The sequence below is a fragment of the Oenanthe melanoleuca genome, chromosome 18 (assembly GCF_029582105.1).
Source record: "Oenanthe melanoleuca isolate GR-GAL-2019-014 chromosome 18, OMel1.0, whole genome shotgun sequence".
Classification (NCBI taxonomy): domain Eukaryota; kingdom Metazoa; phylum Chordata; class Aves; order Passeriformes; family Muscicapidae; genus Oenanthe; species Oenanthe melanoleuca.
The window spans coordinates 8,786,059-8,804,293 of NC_079351.1; the positions used below are offsets into that span (position 1 = coordinate 8,786,059).

Sequence of the window (18,235 nt, forward strand, 5' to 3'; positions counted from 1 at the left end):
ACTCAATGCTGTTCGAGCTGGAAGTGTTCAAAACTACTACGTGACAATGGTGCTGTGATCTCAGCATGCATCCACAGGCCCACATTTAACATTTATTTCTCAAGAAACTCTCCAACTCTTTCTCAACTGGCTGTGTGAGGACAAGGAACCACCCTCAGTTAAAGCCATAAAATCAGAGACATAGCAATATGAGGAAATGTTCTCTGTCATCTGGCTGTACCTTTCTCCACAGAAAATGAAAAGCCTTTGGTCTCTAGATCTAAAAATATCTCATATTTCATGGGCACAAAAACTAGTACTTGTGAAATGAGAAAATTCTATGGAAAAGGAAAAATGGGAATGCACAGCCATAAAATGCATTAGCATAGACACTGGCTTTAAAACACACCACCCAGATTTAAATTTTGTGTTAATACTTCTTCCACTTGCAGCACAAAGATCTGTTTTATTCACATACAAAAAGATAGGCTGCTTTGTGAAAAGTCAGTAACTTTGCTATCCTGCCTTGAACTGTTAGGAGAGATTCCTTACAAAATTATATGATTTCCTGTTCAAAATTAAATCCTTTCTAGACAGTGATTTCTCAGTCTATAGAAACTGTAACACAATTTTTGTTCCCTAAGTTCAGGCCCCTGAATAAATTTACCTTTATTCTCTTCCATGTTGGTGACATATTTCCCCCCTTTTAAAGAATCAGTCTTTTTTAGATGCTTGGTTAAAGCTAACACATAAGCCTATTTCTTCTCAGAGTATTTCCAAATAAATTTCATCAGGCAAACATAATTCAGAGGAGCCCTGATTTCCTGTCCTACAGACACTCTTTTAATAGTTTCTCACACTGAAATCATTCTGAGATTCCTATTAAAACACAAACCCTCAATATTGAATTTCCAACCTCTTTCACATTAAAACTTCCTGTCAAGTCAACAGCAATAAAAAAATATATTAGTGCTTAAATATCTACAGCTTGAAGAGTTGAATGACCTTGCTATAAAGGTGCCACTATGGTTTTATCAAAACAATGCAAGATAAAAAAAGTTTCAGAAGTACGTCCAACTATTTAATACAATTCAAGGTTAAAGATAAAACAAAATAATAATAAAACTGACTCTTATCACACTTAAGTTTATAAAAGATGGGAGGACTATATTGTCAAAAGCATTTTTCTGTATTTTGCATTCAGGATATGTTTAGTAATAAGCATGACAGCTGTTCCTGATTTTCAAAACCAATAGAGAAGAAAAAACCCTTCTGATTTCTCATGACTTTAAAACTACAACAAACTTATTTACCACCTAATCCACTTTATCAATAGAGCACCAGAATTCCAGTATCAAGCAAGTGTTCCAATAAAACCTCTACCCTATTTCCCAGAAGAAGAAATCTTTTTCTTCATGCCAAATACAGAGCTGATTTTTGTAAATCAAAAACTCATTTTCATACAGGCAATAGCAGATATATTTTAACTGAACTTTGTTCACTCCTTTACAAGTTGCTAAGGATCCTTAGATGTTTACTTGGTAAATAAAAAATAAAAAAAATTTTAAAAAAGGAAAAAGAAAAAAATACACCCAAAAAACAGGAATTTCAATGCATCTTTTAAAAGATACAATATATGCTCTTGTGCTAAAATATCTCACTGTTCATGATCCCACACAACAGAGAGAACTCTTACATTCACAAAGATGAAAAATAATATACTTGATTTCAAAAGGTTAAATCAGCATGGAAAGTATTCAAACCAAATTAAAATAAGCCATGCACCAAAGAGGTCAATGTCATGTTTTCACAACCACCCAATTTGACAGCACTGGCCCCGTTCCCCTAAGAAAACACTGGGTCAGTTTGATGCTATTGGCAAAACTCACACTTCTACAGATCTGGGGCTTAGGCTATCAGAGAGCATCAGTATTCTGTAAACTCTAGCTAAAGAGGGGGCACTAGAACCACAAAAACTTCTAAATGCCTCTTTTTATTAATACAGCTTTGTTCTCTAATGCTGCAAAACTCTATGAACTCTTACACTGGATGACCTTTATTTCTTTTAATAATTCTGTCTCATGTTTTTATGAGCAGCTTTACACACACACTGCACTGATCTGTCATTCTGTGATACCTTCTGAGTTCATTAAAGGAGAAAGAAAGATGGGAAAAAATAAGAATATAGAAGTCAAGAGTAATCCCAAATATTATAATAAAGTAATTAAATGATGAGGAAGAACAACACAAAATATAAAACACACCCCAGAGAGAAATGAGATACAACCATCGCTCAGCTTGCTTGGATTCAGGTTGGTACCAGAAAAGTAACTGCAAAATACAGCTTGGACAGATTGGTCACTATGGATGACTGGAAAGGTAACCATGGAATGGAAAACAGAATGTATTCATAGAGAGATAATCTTGGGGAACTCAGATGGATTTAAGGCTGGTATTTCAAAACCAAAATAAATTATAATGAGGAAAACCAAAACGATTGTACCATAAATTAAATGCAGCTTAAAAAAAATATGGAATTTTAGCAACTATAGCATTTAACAGCTAAGGTGATAAAATATTTTATCCAACTGTACATGATGAAATCACCAATTTTCTATCAAAGCTATTGCACTTATGATATGGAATTCAGCAAATATGTTGCCAGACTTCAGTTTCTACAGACAGAGTTTGTTTGTTTGTTTTTTGTTTGGATTTTGGTGTTTGTTTTTTTTTGTTTGTTTGTTTTTTGTTTGGTTTTTTTTTTTTTTTTGTTTTGTTTTTTTTGTTTTTGTTTTTTGTTTTGTTTGGTTTAAAACTGAGAACAAAACCTCAGTAATCAGGAAAACACTTTCCAAATTCTTTTTTACTCATTTCAGACAAAAAAAAAGGGCTTGTACAAAAAAGGGAAGTATAATCAGTTTCTTTATGTTTCCTAGGTGAGAGTAGGGAAGATAACAATAGTAGCAGTGACTTACACTGAAAAATAATTTTAACAAAAACAGAAGTTTGCAATGAAATCCAGTTTTCTCTGTTTACATGGAAGTCTCTAATGGTTGTCCCCACAGATAGCAGATATACAGCTGACCGGATGAAGAGAAATTTCCCCCATGGAAAGAATGGACAAAAGAAAAGAAATTTAAAATAAATGCTAAATAAATGCATGCCTTCTCCAGTCATATACTTGGAATACAAAAGCTGGCTCCTCAGTCAGGCTGCGTGGACCACATTTGGCTCTACAGTGTAACTTCATAATTTTCCCTTAAAAATTGTTGCTTCTGCACTTCAGAAAGTAAAACAAAATATACAATTCAATGCACAAGACACATCTACTTTTTGCAACCAAGGGCAAGTTCACAGAAAACAAAACACTAATTACAGCTCAGTATTGAGGTGCTTTCTTAAGCTCACATTACAGACTCAGCATCTTGTGCTTTTCCAAAGTCTTTCATATTTTGCTGCTCAAAATGAAAAAAGGGGTTGAGAGCTGATACTCCACTCCCATTACAACAGCACCTTCTTTCCATTACAGCTATTAAATGCAAAATACACCCAGCAGCAACAGCGGGAGGAATGTTTCACTCACTGAGCAACAATATGGCATCTCCAAAATCTTTCAATTCATCAAATGGTCCATTCATTTATCCTGCACCTGCTCAGACTAGAGGGAAAATCTTTCTTTGCTATTGTTCAGTTCAACTCCTTGAACTAGGGAAGTGAAATGCCTGAGACCTCCAAAAATTGGCTGTCAACAGCTCTACTGAAGCAAATACCCAGATCCCAGGCCATTCTCCAGGGGCTGGTTTTTGAACAGCCCCACACTATCAAACTCATTAAACCAGGCACTCAAATGGCACCCACAAATCACCTGAGACTAATGATCTGTCAGTACTTGCAAGATCATAAGAAAAAATGCTACTTTTCTGTTTCTACTCCCAAATTAAACTGAGAAAGAAGGGGACAACAAAGAAAACACTTCAAATTTAAGAAGCTGACTGCATTGAGCATCTTTCTTTTTTTTGAGCATAGCAACAAACAGGTCTACATGGAAAGATCTGTGTGGTGCTCTTATGAGCCTGCTAATCCTTTTATGGAATCTTTTAATTAAGCATTGCTATTAGTTGGTCTGTAGAAGCAGCTCCCACCTCAGCACATCCATTCAATAAATGCAGACATATGCCTTTCCAAATCTTGCTTTTCTGTGGTCACTGGAGATCACCTTTGATTTTTTCTCAGACTTAGATCACTGAAAAAAAAGATGTGTTTGCAGTCAAGTGAAGGAGGTAACTCACAAGGTGTTCAGTAGCAAAGCCTAAACCCAGACAAGAGTAAAAGCTTCACCAGCAATTCCAAATGCTTTCTTTAACTACTGAATAGTTGAAGAGACATGCAGGGAGAGGTTGTGGCAACCAAATTCTGAAGGTTTGCTTCCTCATTTAGCATTTCATACCAGACAGAGGATTTAATCTGGTTTTAATACAAGCATATCCTTACAAAACAATGATAGGAATGATGCCTACAAGCACTTGCATTTTTGACTTTTTGGGGCTCATTAGTGATTAGGAAACATGGACAGCTTTTCTGGTAATGGAGCTCACCACTACATCCACACACCTGCTATTTGTGTAACAGCTTATTTCAGTTTTTAAATCAGAGTATAAGTTCCCAAGGAAGAGTAAGTTAAACAACAACAGAAAGGAAATACATGAACTCTGATCACATCTTCATTTCCTAAGAAATACAGAGTAATTTGAAAGAAGGGAGGAATATTGCAGAAGCTTATTAGTGCCTCTAATGTTCATACAACTAAGAGGCAACTAAGAGGAAATCCATGCTTCCAAACCCAGGAAGTTACAGAGGCTGGAAAAACAAAACTGTTTATAAATGAATGTGCCTGACACATCTGGCTGCAGAAGGTCCAACCACCTTCCTCCAAGGCCTTTAGTAATACCCCCTCAAGGAGGTGGGCTTCAACCTGAACCTCAAGGAACACATGAAATTTGAAATGAAGCAATTATGCACACAGCAATTAAGAATTACCATTCCCAACTTAAACCATACAAACAAATCTCCCAAACCAAAAGGCACAGGTCAGCAGCTGCCAATTGCATCCCAGGAATGACAAATCTGGTGAATAAAACTTATCTGTGTCCCTGTGGCATTTTTGACTATCAGCAAGCAGTGACACTGTGGCAACATGGTTTAAAGTCATAACTTTGAATTGCCTGAGAATCTCTGAAATTCTGATACATTGCCAACAGAGCTTTGGAAAAGATTAAAACAAGCACGTTAAGTTCTCAAGTGATTATGACTGGGTTTGAAACACTGCAGGTCAAAAAAGGACACAATTTTATTTTCTTCTTTAACAGTCAGGAACTCTCCAACAACACACTGAATAAACCTGAAATAACTGGAAACTACACAGATTATTAGGATGAAACGAAAGCATGATCTGTTTTAAAGAAATACAGTTTCAGACAAGTAGAGGCATGTTTAAGTGCATGTCAATGAAAACAGCAGCTCAATGCAGAATTTTTAGTGTAAGAGTTCTGCTGTGCTACAAGTGGGTAAATGCTTCTAACAAAGATGGAAGTGAGAATTGAGAAGTGACAAACTACAGCTACAGTACAATGCAACTGGCAGATAAAGCCATAACTGCAGACAGTTTGAAGAAGAAAAGCTAACAGTGAGATATATTTGCAAAATTAGCTCTCATTTTTCCATACTATAAATGCTAAATATGAAAAAATTGTTAAGTAGCTTCAGTTTTTCTACTTGTTTTCCCAAAGGGGAAAAAATGCCTCAGTAGCTTGGAGGTGAAATCTGTAACAACAGCCACAGTAAAAGAACTCCACAATAGCTGTTAGTCAAACAGCTGCCACTTCATACTAGAAAAGGCTGATCAAATTCTGACAGTTCTGAGATCTGTAACCTTTTTTTTCCACATTTCTTCCCAGTTTGTTGTCCTCAGAAATCTGTGTTGAGAGACATAACACAAGCAGCTTGACTCCAGCTGGAATGGCAAGCAAAAACAGTCTTGCTGGAGGCAGCACTTCCAAAGATGCTCCCAAATATGCTCATCCACTCATTTCACTTCACAGAGAAAACAAAGGAATGCACAAAAAGCCACTGATGTATTTCTCCACCTCTTTGTAATGTGCACAAACTACAGCCCCAGCCCCATTCCTTTCCACTTCCACCTGCAGAAAAACCTGAAATTGTGGCTGCACTTCTGAAGGTCAATTCCTTGGCATTACTGAGGCACATTCCAAAAAGCTGATATCAACATTCCTTCCTAGAGAGCTGGATACTGGACTGGTGACTGAAACGAAGGTAGGTGGTGTGTGGAAGCAGAGTTGTTAAACAGCTGGCAACATCTGTGTCCTAGCTATTATCACACAACATTTACTAACTACAGCCTAAACACTGAGCAATTTTTGGACTTGTAGCAGTTTCCACATCCATTTTATTTGCTCTGATCTGTTTTCAGCAAAAAATGGTAGTCACAAGGAAAGACAGTAGAAAATACATTTAAGTAATGCCAGGCATTTAATATTTCTTTTGTAGCAAGATTAGGCTTCTGGTAGTCCAGAATGCCTCTATTTTGAAAAAGCAATAGAAATTCATAGAACAGAAAATCTTGGTAACTTCTCCTAAGCTTATTCACACTGTAAAACATAAAATCCTCAACTGACTTCAGGTAATGCTTAATAATATTAAATATAAACTTCTGCTAATGGTAATATTGCAGAAATACAGTATTAATACCACTTATATTCCTTAATAATTTTAAGTTGTTTCCCTGATGTTTTGTTTTCCTGCAGTAATCAGCCAACAGAGACAACACAGCAGCAGGAAGATCATAGTATATGGTAAATAACAAATGGAGAATTCTGAAAAATCACTCTGAAAATAAGAACTAACTTCATTCAGAGAATTTGATTTTCCAGCTTACTGCAAGTGATTTTCAAACAACTAGATCTGTCTGGATTGAAGAGAAAGACTAAGCTGTAATTTACTTCAGTACTTCATGCTGTACATATTTAAGACAGAAGATACAAAGCTCCATAGGACAAGAGTGGATTAATTTCTCATTCATGTACTTGTGGACTCAGGAAACTTCAGCCAGCTCAAGTACACACATTCCTCATCCTACAGACTCCCTAGAATGCCCTATGCAATGTGGTATCTGGAAATCACAAGTTCTCCCTTTTTTTTCTTTTTTTTTTTTCATTTTAGATTTGTAGACAGCTTCACTGACTAACAATATATCACAAAAAGCACAATATTTTAAAACACGGACAAAAAAAATTTCTTCCACCTAGTTGATAACACACATAGAGTTTGCTAGCTGAAGGATTTCCCTAATGAAAATCTGAAATGGCTGTAGAGTTCACATACCTGCTCTCACACAACTTTTTAACAAGCACAGACAATTATAATATTCAGTTGAATTGTATCTGAAAACCTACTCTGTCAGCAGCCAGTTCATCCTGTACTACTCTAACCCATAATTCAGTTGCAATTCAGAGGACAAAAAATCAATGTTCAGGTGAAATTACAGGAGATCAGTGAGCCTTGAAGGTCCTGCTCTTGGTGCCTGCTCCCAGCACATGGCCCCACTCCTCTGCTCAGCTGGGCACCTTTGTGAAACCATTCCTGCATATTCAGCTGCATGAAGTGAGATTCTTATCTGGGGGTTAGTGAGCTGAATGGCTTCACAGAAGATATCCAACAAAGGACAGGAAAAAAATATTCAAGTTGGAAGGTGAGATGTCTCCTATTTTACATCAAAAAGCCAGTAGATTAGCTCTTAGTTTCTCATCAATACAATTTTCTGAAGAATGTGGGAAAGAAAAATCCTCAAAACACCTGAATACCAACCTTGCCCAGCCCTGTTCACAACAGCTTGTGAAATCTGATATAGTCAAAGAATGATGTAAGGCTTTCTACAGGTAGGAATACAACTTTACAGCCATAAATAGTAACTAGCACATTTAACAACCAAACACCTTGAAGCAGCTTGTCTTTCAGCAAATCAACAACTCCATTAAAAAGGAGAGGATTATATTGACAAAACCAAGTTAGACAAAAAGCATTAACTTACTGAATCCAGAAAGCAGAGATAGGTTCCTGAGCTCTGAATTATTGCTTGATTTTTAGCAAATCCAACTGTTGAGAAAGCAAAGATAAAAATACAGAGTAGATTTTACTGTTGTGTCTTTTAAAACCTTAATAAAGTGAGGAACAAATGCAAGAAAACACAAAGATCAGTATCACACAAAGTACCAAATTTTTCTGTATTTAAAGCAAGGTAATTAGTGAATATTTAAATAGGATTCCTATGTCAGTCACCTTCTCTGAGTACCAGAATTCCACAATGAAGTAGAGTAAGACTACTTTTGCCAGCCCTCCCCAAAGACATAATGTATAATGAGTATCTTGAAAAAGGCAGGTTTTAATATAACCAGAACCTCAGCATGAAGAATCACAGAATGCTTTGGGCTGGAAGGGATCTTTAAAAGTAATCCAGGCCAACCCCTTGCAAAGAGCAGATGCTGAAAACCCTTGGCTGTACATACATTCATCTTTTAAGACCAAAAAAATACCAGCAAATCATAAAAGAGGCAGAGAAGGACTAGAAACTGCTGTTCTTCCCATCAAGGTCCTCAGAAGGACTCAAAAATTCTGTTCCTTGGTGCTTGTTAGGTATAAAACTTGCAAATACTAAAACTTCACCTACCATTTATGTAAGGCACATGTAATGCAGAGGGGAGCCAAAGCAGGCTGATTTATTAGACACACACACAGAGCACAAAGTGGCTTATTTATACCATAACATGTTGTACCATCAATGTAGATCACACTGAAATGTCACTTCAGACATATCACAACATTGGCACATAGAGTCTCTTACTTTCTGACCTCCTGACACTTGGTGAATCTTTTTACCAAGCCATTCATTTCAGGAAGCTGAACCAAATTAAAAAAATATTTTTGTCAGCTTAATTTCTGAAGATGACTGCTCTGGAGGGTCAAACAAATGGCAGAACCAGAAAAATAGAAATTCACAGTTGAAGGTAAGGATAGGACTGCAGCAACCACTGAAATGCACCCACAAGGAGGGAATGTTTACCTGGGATCATTTTTGCAGGTAGACAAGGTGTAACTAAGAACATTCTGATCTCTGAGTTCCTGCCCTGGGCAGCATTCTGAGAAAAGTCCACACTATATCCAGAAAAATGCTGTATGGATTCCACTTGGTCACATATGTAACACTTAAGCTTTGTTTGGAGTATTTATGGAACCAAGTCAGGGAATCCAGCAAGATCACCCTGACCTGCAAAATAAATATGTGATGACATACAAAACTGTAGGGTTTTTACTCTTTAGAGGGAAAACTGCAAATGTAAAGCCAAAAAATCTCACCTTGAAGTGTAGCAGAGTAATTTTAAATAATTTTATCCATAAAGTTTCTGATTTTGCATTTGAAAAAAAGCAGAGTTCTGTAATTCTCTTTCCTTTTTATGTGTTACAAGTTTAAGTTTGCTCAGGAAACAGATTTAACTGGGCTCAAAGGTTCCCTTAGCTGTGATGCACGTGCTCCTTGGTTATTTTGCTGAGCTGTTCAAGTACAGAAAAAGACTTATGACTGCATTTCTTACTGCCTCCAAGGAACATTATGTCAACTACCACCAGAACACAACTAATAAAGGCTCTTCCTTATAACTGTGTTATTTTTTCTCATGTACTTTAATCCTCACCTTAACTTCTCCTCATTGTGGGTTTTTTGGATTATTATTTTACAGGATGTTTACACACTACCTTTTACAGATCTATGAATATCTAATTTCATCTATACAGTAACTCTCAGTCTCCTTCCTACTGGCAGTAAAAAAGCAGCTGGCAAAGCCAGTAGCTGCCACAGCAGCAGAGCTGGATCCTGGCATGAGCAGTTTTAGTGGGAAACAAGTGATGCAAGTCAACAGGTCTGGACATGCCAAAGCAGCAAACCCCCAGTTCTGCAGAATCCCTAGGAAAGCAAGAGATAAAAGAACAGCACAAAAACAAGGACAGAATTAAATGTGCCCAACATCAAACACGTCAGGACTAGAAGCCACAGCAACTTACTGGACTTACATTTCAGTGCTGTCATTAACACACCCAGATATTTCAACTACCTTCAGTGGATAATAATGAATTACAAGGAATCAAAAATGCAAGAAGAAAGTGAAGGAGTCTTCAAGGCAACTACAAGATGGCATTTACATTACTCTATGAACTCTGAGGTATTTCAGATCTCATTTGCAAATAAACCAGTTTAAATAAAATCACTAATATCTAGTATTTGATACTAGTATGAGAAAGAGCTGAAAAATATTTCTTGCTATGTATAAGACAGAAACATCCTGAAGTTTTTCATACACCAGATATCTTTTAGAGGAGAAAGAAGAAAATATCCATATTTTTTAAATTATTAAGAAGATAAATATAACTCCCCATAGAAGAAACTAGGTATTAAAAATTCTTTCACCACAACAAATTCTGTGTTTGGCATGAGTAAAAAAATTTCTTTAATATTACTCTACTGAACAAAATGAAATGTTTGTGCCAGGTCTCTGAGTTTTGTAAGGCCTGCTTACTTGGTGAAAAGAGCCTGTTACCATGGTTACAGCCATAAAAACTTAAGCCTCAGTGAGATATTAACATTCCTCACTCTTGGAAAGAAAAAGGTTTCCTTTTTTTAGGCAAGTGACCCTTTCTTTTTGCCTAGGTTCTCCCCCTTTCTTTTACATGTTGGAAAAGAATCAGAAATAAATCCTAATCTTGTGTAAATAGTTGAAGATGTGAAGCCTGACTAGTACATTGTTTCTGTACCAAAGCATCTTCTTTTAAAGGCAAGACTCCTTCCAGTTGTACCTAGTCCTTAACAAAATGAAAGTAAATCACCAAAAGCAAACAATTACTCTGGATTTCAAGCAACCTGCTTCTAAAATTTAACAGCCATGAACTAAAGATGTTCTTGTTTTAATGGTGACCTGAGAATGTCTTCCACATGGATAAGCCTGGGTTTGTTTTTCAGCAGCACTATACATTTCACACTATTATTTAAATAGTGCACAGCTGCCCCTCCCACCCCCAATTTATTAAAGATCTGTTCAGTCTCCAGCTACCCCAACACTGACAAATCCATGCTAAACCAAAACATTATCTGACACATCCCTAATGGCACAATGGAATTCACAACTGGAATTCAGTTTTAGGCTCAGTTTCCTGAAGTGCAAAGGTGAACAGACATCAGAATTCTAAAAAAAACCACAAAAAACCACAAACAAACCAAAACCATCCTGCTTGTGTGTTCTGGCAAACTAAAACCTAGTTTATACACAATTGATACAACACTCTAGTAGGAACAAGACTTTAGACATAGCAAATGTTTATAAAAATGGAAAATATGTTACACAACACGATGGTATTAGCAAAAACATTACTAACTATCTTAAGAATCAGAATTTACAACCTCTGGGATTATTCTCTACTTAAGAAATTGTAATCCATTAGTTTCTTGATCATCAGCTACTAAAAGAAGTCAGTTTTGAAAGGAGACTGATCACCCAACCTTGGAGAGGCAAGAAAAAGAAGACAAAGTTACAGGATTATGAGTAATTCTTGACATTGCTCAACTCCAGCTCTATCAGTTGCCCAAAAGAGAAAAATTCCCTCTAAAAATTTTGTCTGCCTTTCATCATTACCAGCCCAATAGTTCTAATATTACAAGCTGCACTGTCAAAACACCACCAGTTCATGCTAGAGGTATTAAAATACTAAAAATATTTATAGTAAGGGTTATGCTGTGTTACTTCAGTATTGCTAGGTCTGACAACTATTTAAAAACAGATGTAAAGCTACAGTCAGGAGAAATGACAGTAAATAAAGCAGGGGGACTCTACCAGGTTGCAGACAGTGCACAAACTCCCAATTTATTTGCATGTCTCAGCAGGGGATGAAAATCAAACTTTCTGAAACAGAACTGGGCTTTTGCATAAGATCATTTTGAGGGACTGGTAATAAGCCTGTGTTTCTTTCCACTACAAACAGGATGTACAGTGAAAAACAGAAACTGTCCACATTTTGTGTTAGAGTGTTTCCAAAGCCTGACTCTTAAGAGATAACTTCAAAGACACAAACTTAGAACCAACGTTTTAACAATTCCTACCAGTCTGCTCATTGAAACAAAGTCCAGAAGGACAGAAACATTGGGAACACAGCTCCAGTACAAAATGTGAGCACACTGTTCTTCCTTTGTGCTGCTGCTCTTCCTCAGAACACAGACATGATCTTCCAACTTTACTGTCACTCAACAACAGTTTCTCCAAAAACCAACTGACTTTTATTTCTATTTTACATTTTGGGAAGATTTTGTGCTAAAAGACCCTAGCCATAAACCAACCAAAACAAGCAAAAGAAAATCTGGTTAGAGAGATTTGTCTGTAACCTCCTGCAGTGGGTGTGATTCATATTAGCATACAAATGAACAGGGGATCACATCACACACCTGTCTGACAGCCCACTACACATAATATTTTAGCCCTTTGAGTGAATACCTGGGACTTTAGTGAGTTTTTAGCTCCCATTAAAACTTCTGAAACCTCTGTTTTGATTTGCACATTGAAGCAATATCATAAAGGTATTCATTTTCTGTTTCAGTGAATATTTTACTGGACTGAAAGATATGCATTTACTTTTAAAATCTTTATGCAAGAAATTTTTAATTTATTTTTTTCTTAAAACTGATATCCTGAAGATGAATCAGATATCAGAAAGCCAGAGTAAAATTGTAAGCATTAACAACATTGTGTATACTACAATTAAACAAAATTCTTTTGCTTTTGCAGAGTAGAGACACAAGTGCTAAGCCAAGTTCTTTCCTTGAACATATAAACAAATTCTACAGAGCCCAAAGCAACAGGGCCAAATTCAAATTGGAATGAGTTTTCAAACAGAGCTTTAGGAAATAATGTGGAGTTTTTTCCACTGCAGTGCAAAGGGCTACAAAGACACTTTTTAAACTAAAAATCAGAAGGTGCCTGCAATAAGAACCAAACTCTCACAAAATCACTATTAAGCTACATACCACCTCGAGGCTGAGAGGAATCATTAGTCCCAATGATTACTGAAACACCAACTTCTTCCAACTTGATCTTCCATTTTTCAATTATTTCAGCAGAACCATCCTAGAAAAAATAATACTTAGATGTAGCTATTTTAATTTGTATGGTGAAGCAAACCAAACATTCTTGTCACAGACAATATTTACTTGGACAGTATTTTAAAGGTTTAAACCCACCTTACTGGCATCATTAAAAATCGACAGCTCCATGGTTCCTTTAAAATCTTGTTCCCAAACTGACTTTAGGCATTCATCTAACCAGCATTCACTGTTGTGAACAGGCACAATGACAGACTACAAAAAAACAAACAAAGATCCACATGTCTTCCAGGAAGCATATTTTTATTTACTTACAGAATATTTATTAAAAAGGAGAAGTAGCAGATCCTCCTGAAACTAACTTTCACCAAAAATTGCGTTTAAAAAATATAAAAATAGGCAAAGAACCTTTATTTTCATTACATATATGTGATTTCTTCTCTATAAAGCTTCTTTTTAAATTAAGTTCCACAAGATGGTTTTTGGTAGAAATCCAAGGAAACAAGAGAGACCACTGAAGCAAACACACAAATGAAACATCTGTAATACCACCCTAATCTGTTTCTAGTACTCCTTCATTTCTTAAGATGCTTTTGTCTTCCATTAATACATCTTGCTCATTGATTTCTCTCCAAGCCTAATTGGAGATGCTCATGTATGCAGCTGGACCCTCAGCCTGCAGACAAGTTATTAAAAATTATTCCACCTACAAGTGCTCTAAAGCACATTGGAAGTTGATCTGTGATGCAGTTCCATACTCTGCCATTCCAGCTGCAGCTTTCCTCCTACAGCCCCTTGGTTCAGAGGTGCACACACAGCACCTGAAAGATTTTAAAATTGGTTAGAAACCAGAGAGGAGGGCTTTGTCTGTTCAGCTACCACCTTTCTAATTACCCCTAAAAAGCCAACAACCCCCAAAATTCTTTCAGTGTCTCAAAACAGAACACATTTTCTTCAGAGCATGCAAAGGCCTGAAAAATCAGCCTGGTGATACACTGGCTGTGTTTGCAAAAGGAGAGCCCAAGTCTGTTAAAATTACTTATACATGGGGAACTTAAGGGCCTAAGTAACTCATTAAAAATCTCATGGGACATTTCAAGAAGTCCCTAGAAACACAACTAAACTCCTCATTATGTGGGGTAACCACAAACACATGGTTGGAAGAAAGAGAGGATTTGTTCCTATTGTGAGCAGGAGAGAATCCTGAGAAACAAAACACAAGGATACAGAAATGGAATTATTCATGATTGAGAGCCATGTGAACACGAGTACATCAGCAAATACACACAGGTGCACACATCAGAAGGCAGATTTTTGGACAGTGAAGGATGTGCACACAGGTAGGACCCAGTAGGGTACAATAGTTAATAACATTTCACAGCCAGATAAAATAGTAAACATCTAAAATGAATGAACCTCCTGGTTTTTGGCAGGATGATGGAACAGTTCTTAAAAGAAGTAGGACAAAAGCTCTCTGAAATTTAAGCAAAGTAGGCCTTTGACTTGTGTTTTAGAAAGAGAAATAGGGAGAAACAAAAAAAAAAAGTGAAACTGATTATCCAATAATTACAACATGCAGACAAAAAAGATTATTCCAGAACTGTCTCAGATTAGTACTTTGAGACTAAACAAAAAGCAAAAATCTGAGATTCTGAAGTGCTACATTCAACTTACTCAAGATTTTAATATTCTTTATGTGGACAGGGCAATTAAAATATGACCCTACACATTCATACCAACCAATCTAGCATATTCATTCAGGAAAAAAGGATTCCACAGTTCTCCAATGACAATATAAACTTGTGCAGTTTTGCACATCCAGAAAAATCAGTTATTTTTCAATTTGTTTTCTGATTCACTTAGTAAAAATTTGACTAAGCCATCAGCAACTAGCTTGCCATTGGTTTGAAAACTGGAACTTCTTTGCTTTTTTTCCGTGGTGTACTCCTGTTTTAAGTCAGGGCAGCAGTGCAAAATAGCAAGATGATGTTTGACCTCCCTGTGTTGCTTGAACTGAAAACAGAAAAAAGTACTTTAAGGGCAGCACATATAAAACAACCCATAAATACCTGATGGCACTGAGGTGCTCTGACCTGAACTGCTTATAATGTATTCACTTGCTCCTAAACACATTACTGTGAGCAAATTCTACTTCCACAGAACCATAACCACCATACAGAACTGGACACCTGCCAAACTAAGGCCCAGAGCTGAATAGTTGATGATACTTCCGTGTAAAACCTGAAAAATTAACAAATCCACACAAGTAATTGTACTCAGCAGCAGGATTAACACCTCTGAGTATTGCTGATGTTGTATATTAGTCTTCTTGCTCAGCTCACTGGTTTTCTGTGCTTAGTTTTAGTCTGAGGATGAATCAAAAATCTAGACTTTCATTTCTCCCTTGTTCTTTACTAGATTTGTACCCTGGCTTAAGAGTTGCAATTGGACAGTCATAAATTGGCTTTTAATATTGTGTGACTGTATCAGAATAATTCAATCTCCTTGGACCACTTAAAGAGGGGAAAACCATGAACCAGGGCACAATTTCCCTTACAGGTGCAGTCTCACAGCAAAAATGCCAGCTGCTAGTAACCTCCAGAGACTGTCTGCTCCTTCTGTCCCAAAACAATATCAGCTCCAGCTCTGTCACTGCTGACAAATCCTTTCTGCAGGGTCAAACACCAGCCTTGCTAAGGCACTCACTAAAAGAAGGCATAAGGAGACCTAGAATGGTTTTCCCAATGTCCTTTTGCTACAGATTATGCCAGCTCCCACTTCCCAATCCCAGCACAGATGGTTATTCCAGTTCTCCCTGCTGTAGTCCCTCCTGTGTTTAAAGACTGCTACCAAAGCAGTGAACTACAGAAAGCATAAAGCTCTCAAAGCAATTTTGAGTATTAGGGACATAAATCGCAAACAACTAATGTGCTTTTGACATCACAAATCAAGTGAGTGACAATGTGAGTGCTGTGAGTAAGAATTACCATTTCATTAACCGAGGCTGATTTACAGCAGCATCCAACAGAGAGGAGCTTCACGGCCTATGAGCCAAATATTACTGTTAAAGCAGAGCTGTGAATCAAACCAGGATTTGAGCATTGTGACACTACTTGAACTCCACACATTCTAAATAAGTATTATATAGAAACCCGTGTTTTTATATCTCTATTTATACAGCTATATGGGCACGGATAGAGAGAGATATTGTATATTTAACTGTATTTATCCATGTGTTTAACTTATACATAGGTGCGCATATATAAAAACTTATAAATATATATGCATACACACTATACATATACACATGCTATATATATATGTATGTATAGATACGGGAAGTAACAAAAGCAGGAAGTGTTGTAGATTTCACGACTTTCATCGCCAGCCCCGTGTACCCGAGCGCGCCGAGGCTGCCGAGCCGCGGGCACCGAGCACCCCCGGCCCCGGCCCCGGCCCGCCCGAGCTGCGTGTCCGCCCCGGGCACACCCGGCCCGGCCCCGCCTGCCACGTACCACCTGCACGGGGCCCCCGGGGCTCCCGCCCGCTCTGCCCCGCTCCGCCATCGCCGCCGCCCCGCAGGGAGGAGCGGCAGGAACAGCCACAGAGACGGAGGCAGGAGCGGCCGGAAGAGGCTCTGCTGCCGGCGGCGGGCGAGCTGTGGCCTCGGTCCCCGCCCGTGAGGAGAGCCCTAGTCCGTGAGGGGACCCCGGCTCCTGCTCTGGTCCGTGAGGGGAGCCCCAGTCCGTGAGGGGACCCCGGCTCCGGCTCTGGTCCGTGAGGGGAGCCCCAGTCCGTGAGGGGACCCTGGCTCCGGCTCTGGTCCGTGAGGGGACCCTCGGCCCCGGCCCGTGAGGGGAGCCCCAGTCCGTGAGGGGACCCTGGCTCCGGCCCGTGAGGGGACCCTCGGCCCCGGGCCCGGCCCGTGAGGGGAGCCCCAGTCCGTGAGGGGACACCCGGCCGCGGCCCGGCGCGGCCCATGAGGGAACCCAGAGCTCCGGCCCCGGCCCGTGAGGGGAGCCCCAGTCCGTGAGGGGACACCCGGCCGCGGCCCCGGCCCCGGCTCTGGCCCGTGAGGGGACACCTGGCCCCAGCTGTGGAGACACTCGTACGGAAAATCACACTATAAAAAAACCAATGTCTACAAAGGAGGCAGAGGAGCCTTGCAGCTCTATTCGAATAAAGGAGAGGCACACTCCTGCAGGATATTTTCTCTCTCTCGGTGTTGGAGGACGCAGGCTCCTTTTATCCCAAACTCCCGGCCGCATGTTGCCCTCTTCCTTCCCCAGTGCTGAGGTACTCCGAAGGTACAGCCTTCCCCTATCGCTTACCACATATTCCTCTCCTTAAACTTGTAATTTTCCCCCAAAGTTCAGAAGTTCAGGCTTGTGCTGACCCATTTCTCTGTTTCAGGAGTCCAGCTTTCTGGGCTCTGTAGCAAACTTGCTGCCTGAAGTTAATAGAGACATTAAGACCTATTTCAAAGACGTTGACACCCATACTTCTCTCATCGAATTTTTTTGTTAAGACATGAGCACACATCTTCCCTCTCACACTGATTCCTCAATAGATGCTGCTCGCAACTCCCCACCTGTTCTCTAACCTCAAACCAGTAAATTTTCAGCAGTGTTACAATGCTTTTTCGAAGTTATTTCCCACACTGAGGTATGACAGTAGGTAGTAGCCTGCTTGAACTGGAATTTGTGCAAACTGAAACCAATTTTTAGCTTTGGAGTTGTTCGTACATATTCCTGCAAAATTATAATGGTAATGCTAGTGCTCTCTAATCTCTCCAGTCTGGGCTTTTCTTGGTCTGAGCTACTGTATTCAGTGCTTTTTTAATAGAAAAGTTTCTAATAACCTTTAAAAAGGGAAGATTGCCGGTGGTAATGATGCCATTATCATGGAATCATGCAATGTTAAGGGATTGGAATGAAAGGGACCTTAAAGCTCATCCAGTGCCACCCCTGCCATGGCAGGGACACCTCCCACTGTCCCAGCTGCTCCAAGTCCTGTCCAGCCTGGCCTTGGGCACTGCCAGGGATCCAG

At 38.8% G+C, this 18,235-nt stretch overlaps 1 protein-coding gene across 4 annotated transcripts in view; it reads right to left on the reverse strand.

The window, feature by feature from the left end:
* B3GNTL1 (UDP-GlcNAc:betaGal beta-1,3-N-acetylglucosaminyltransferase like 1) overlaps positions 1-16,775 on the reverse strand; it is a 105,819-nt gene extending 89,044 nt beyond the window's left edge. For all 4 annotated transcript variants that reach the window (XM_056506018.1, XM_056506017.1, XM_056506019.1 and 1 more), the window contains exons 1-4: positions 16,702-16,775; positions 13,325-13,441; positions 13,112-13,211; positions 8,084-8,148 (exon numbers count right to left, since the gene is read on the reverse strand). In XM_056506018.1, coding sequence (XP_056361993.1) covers positions 8,084-8,148; positions 13,112-13,211; positions 13,325-13,441; positions 16,702-16,752 — 333 coding nt within the window. In that variant the 5' untranslated portion in view covers positions 16,753-16,775. The remainder of the gene's footprint in view (positions 1-8,083; positions 8,149-13,111; positions 13,212-13,324; positions 13,442-16,701) is intronic.
* Between the last annotated feature and the right edge of the window lie 1,460 nt (positions 16,776-18,235).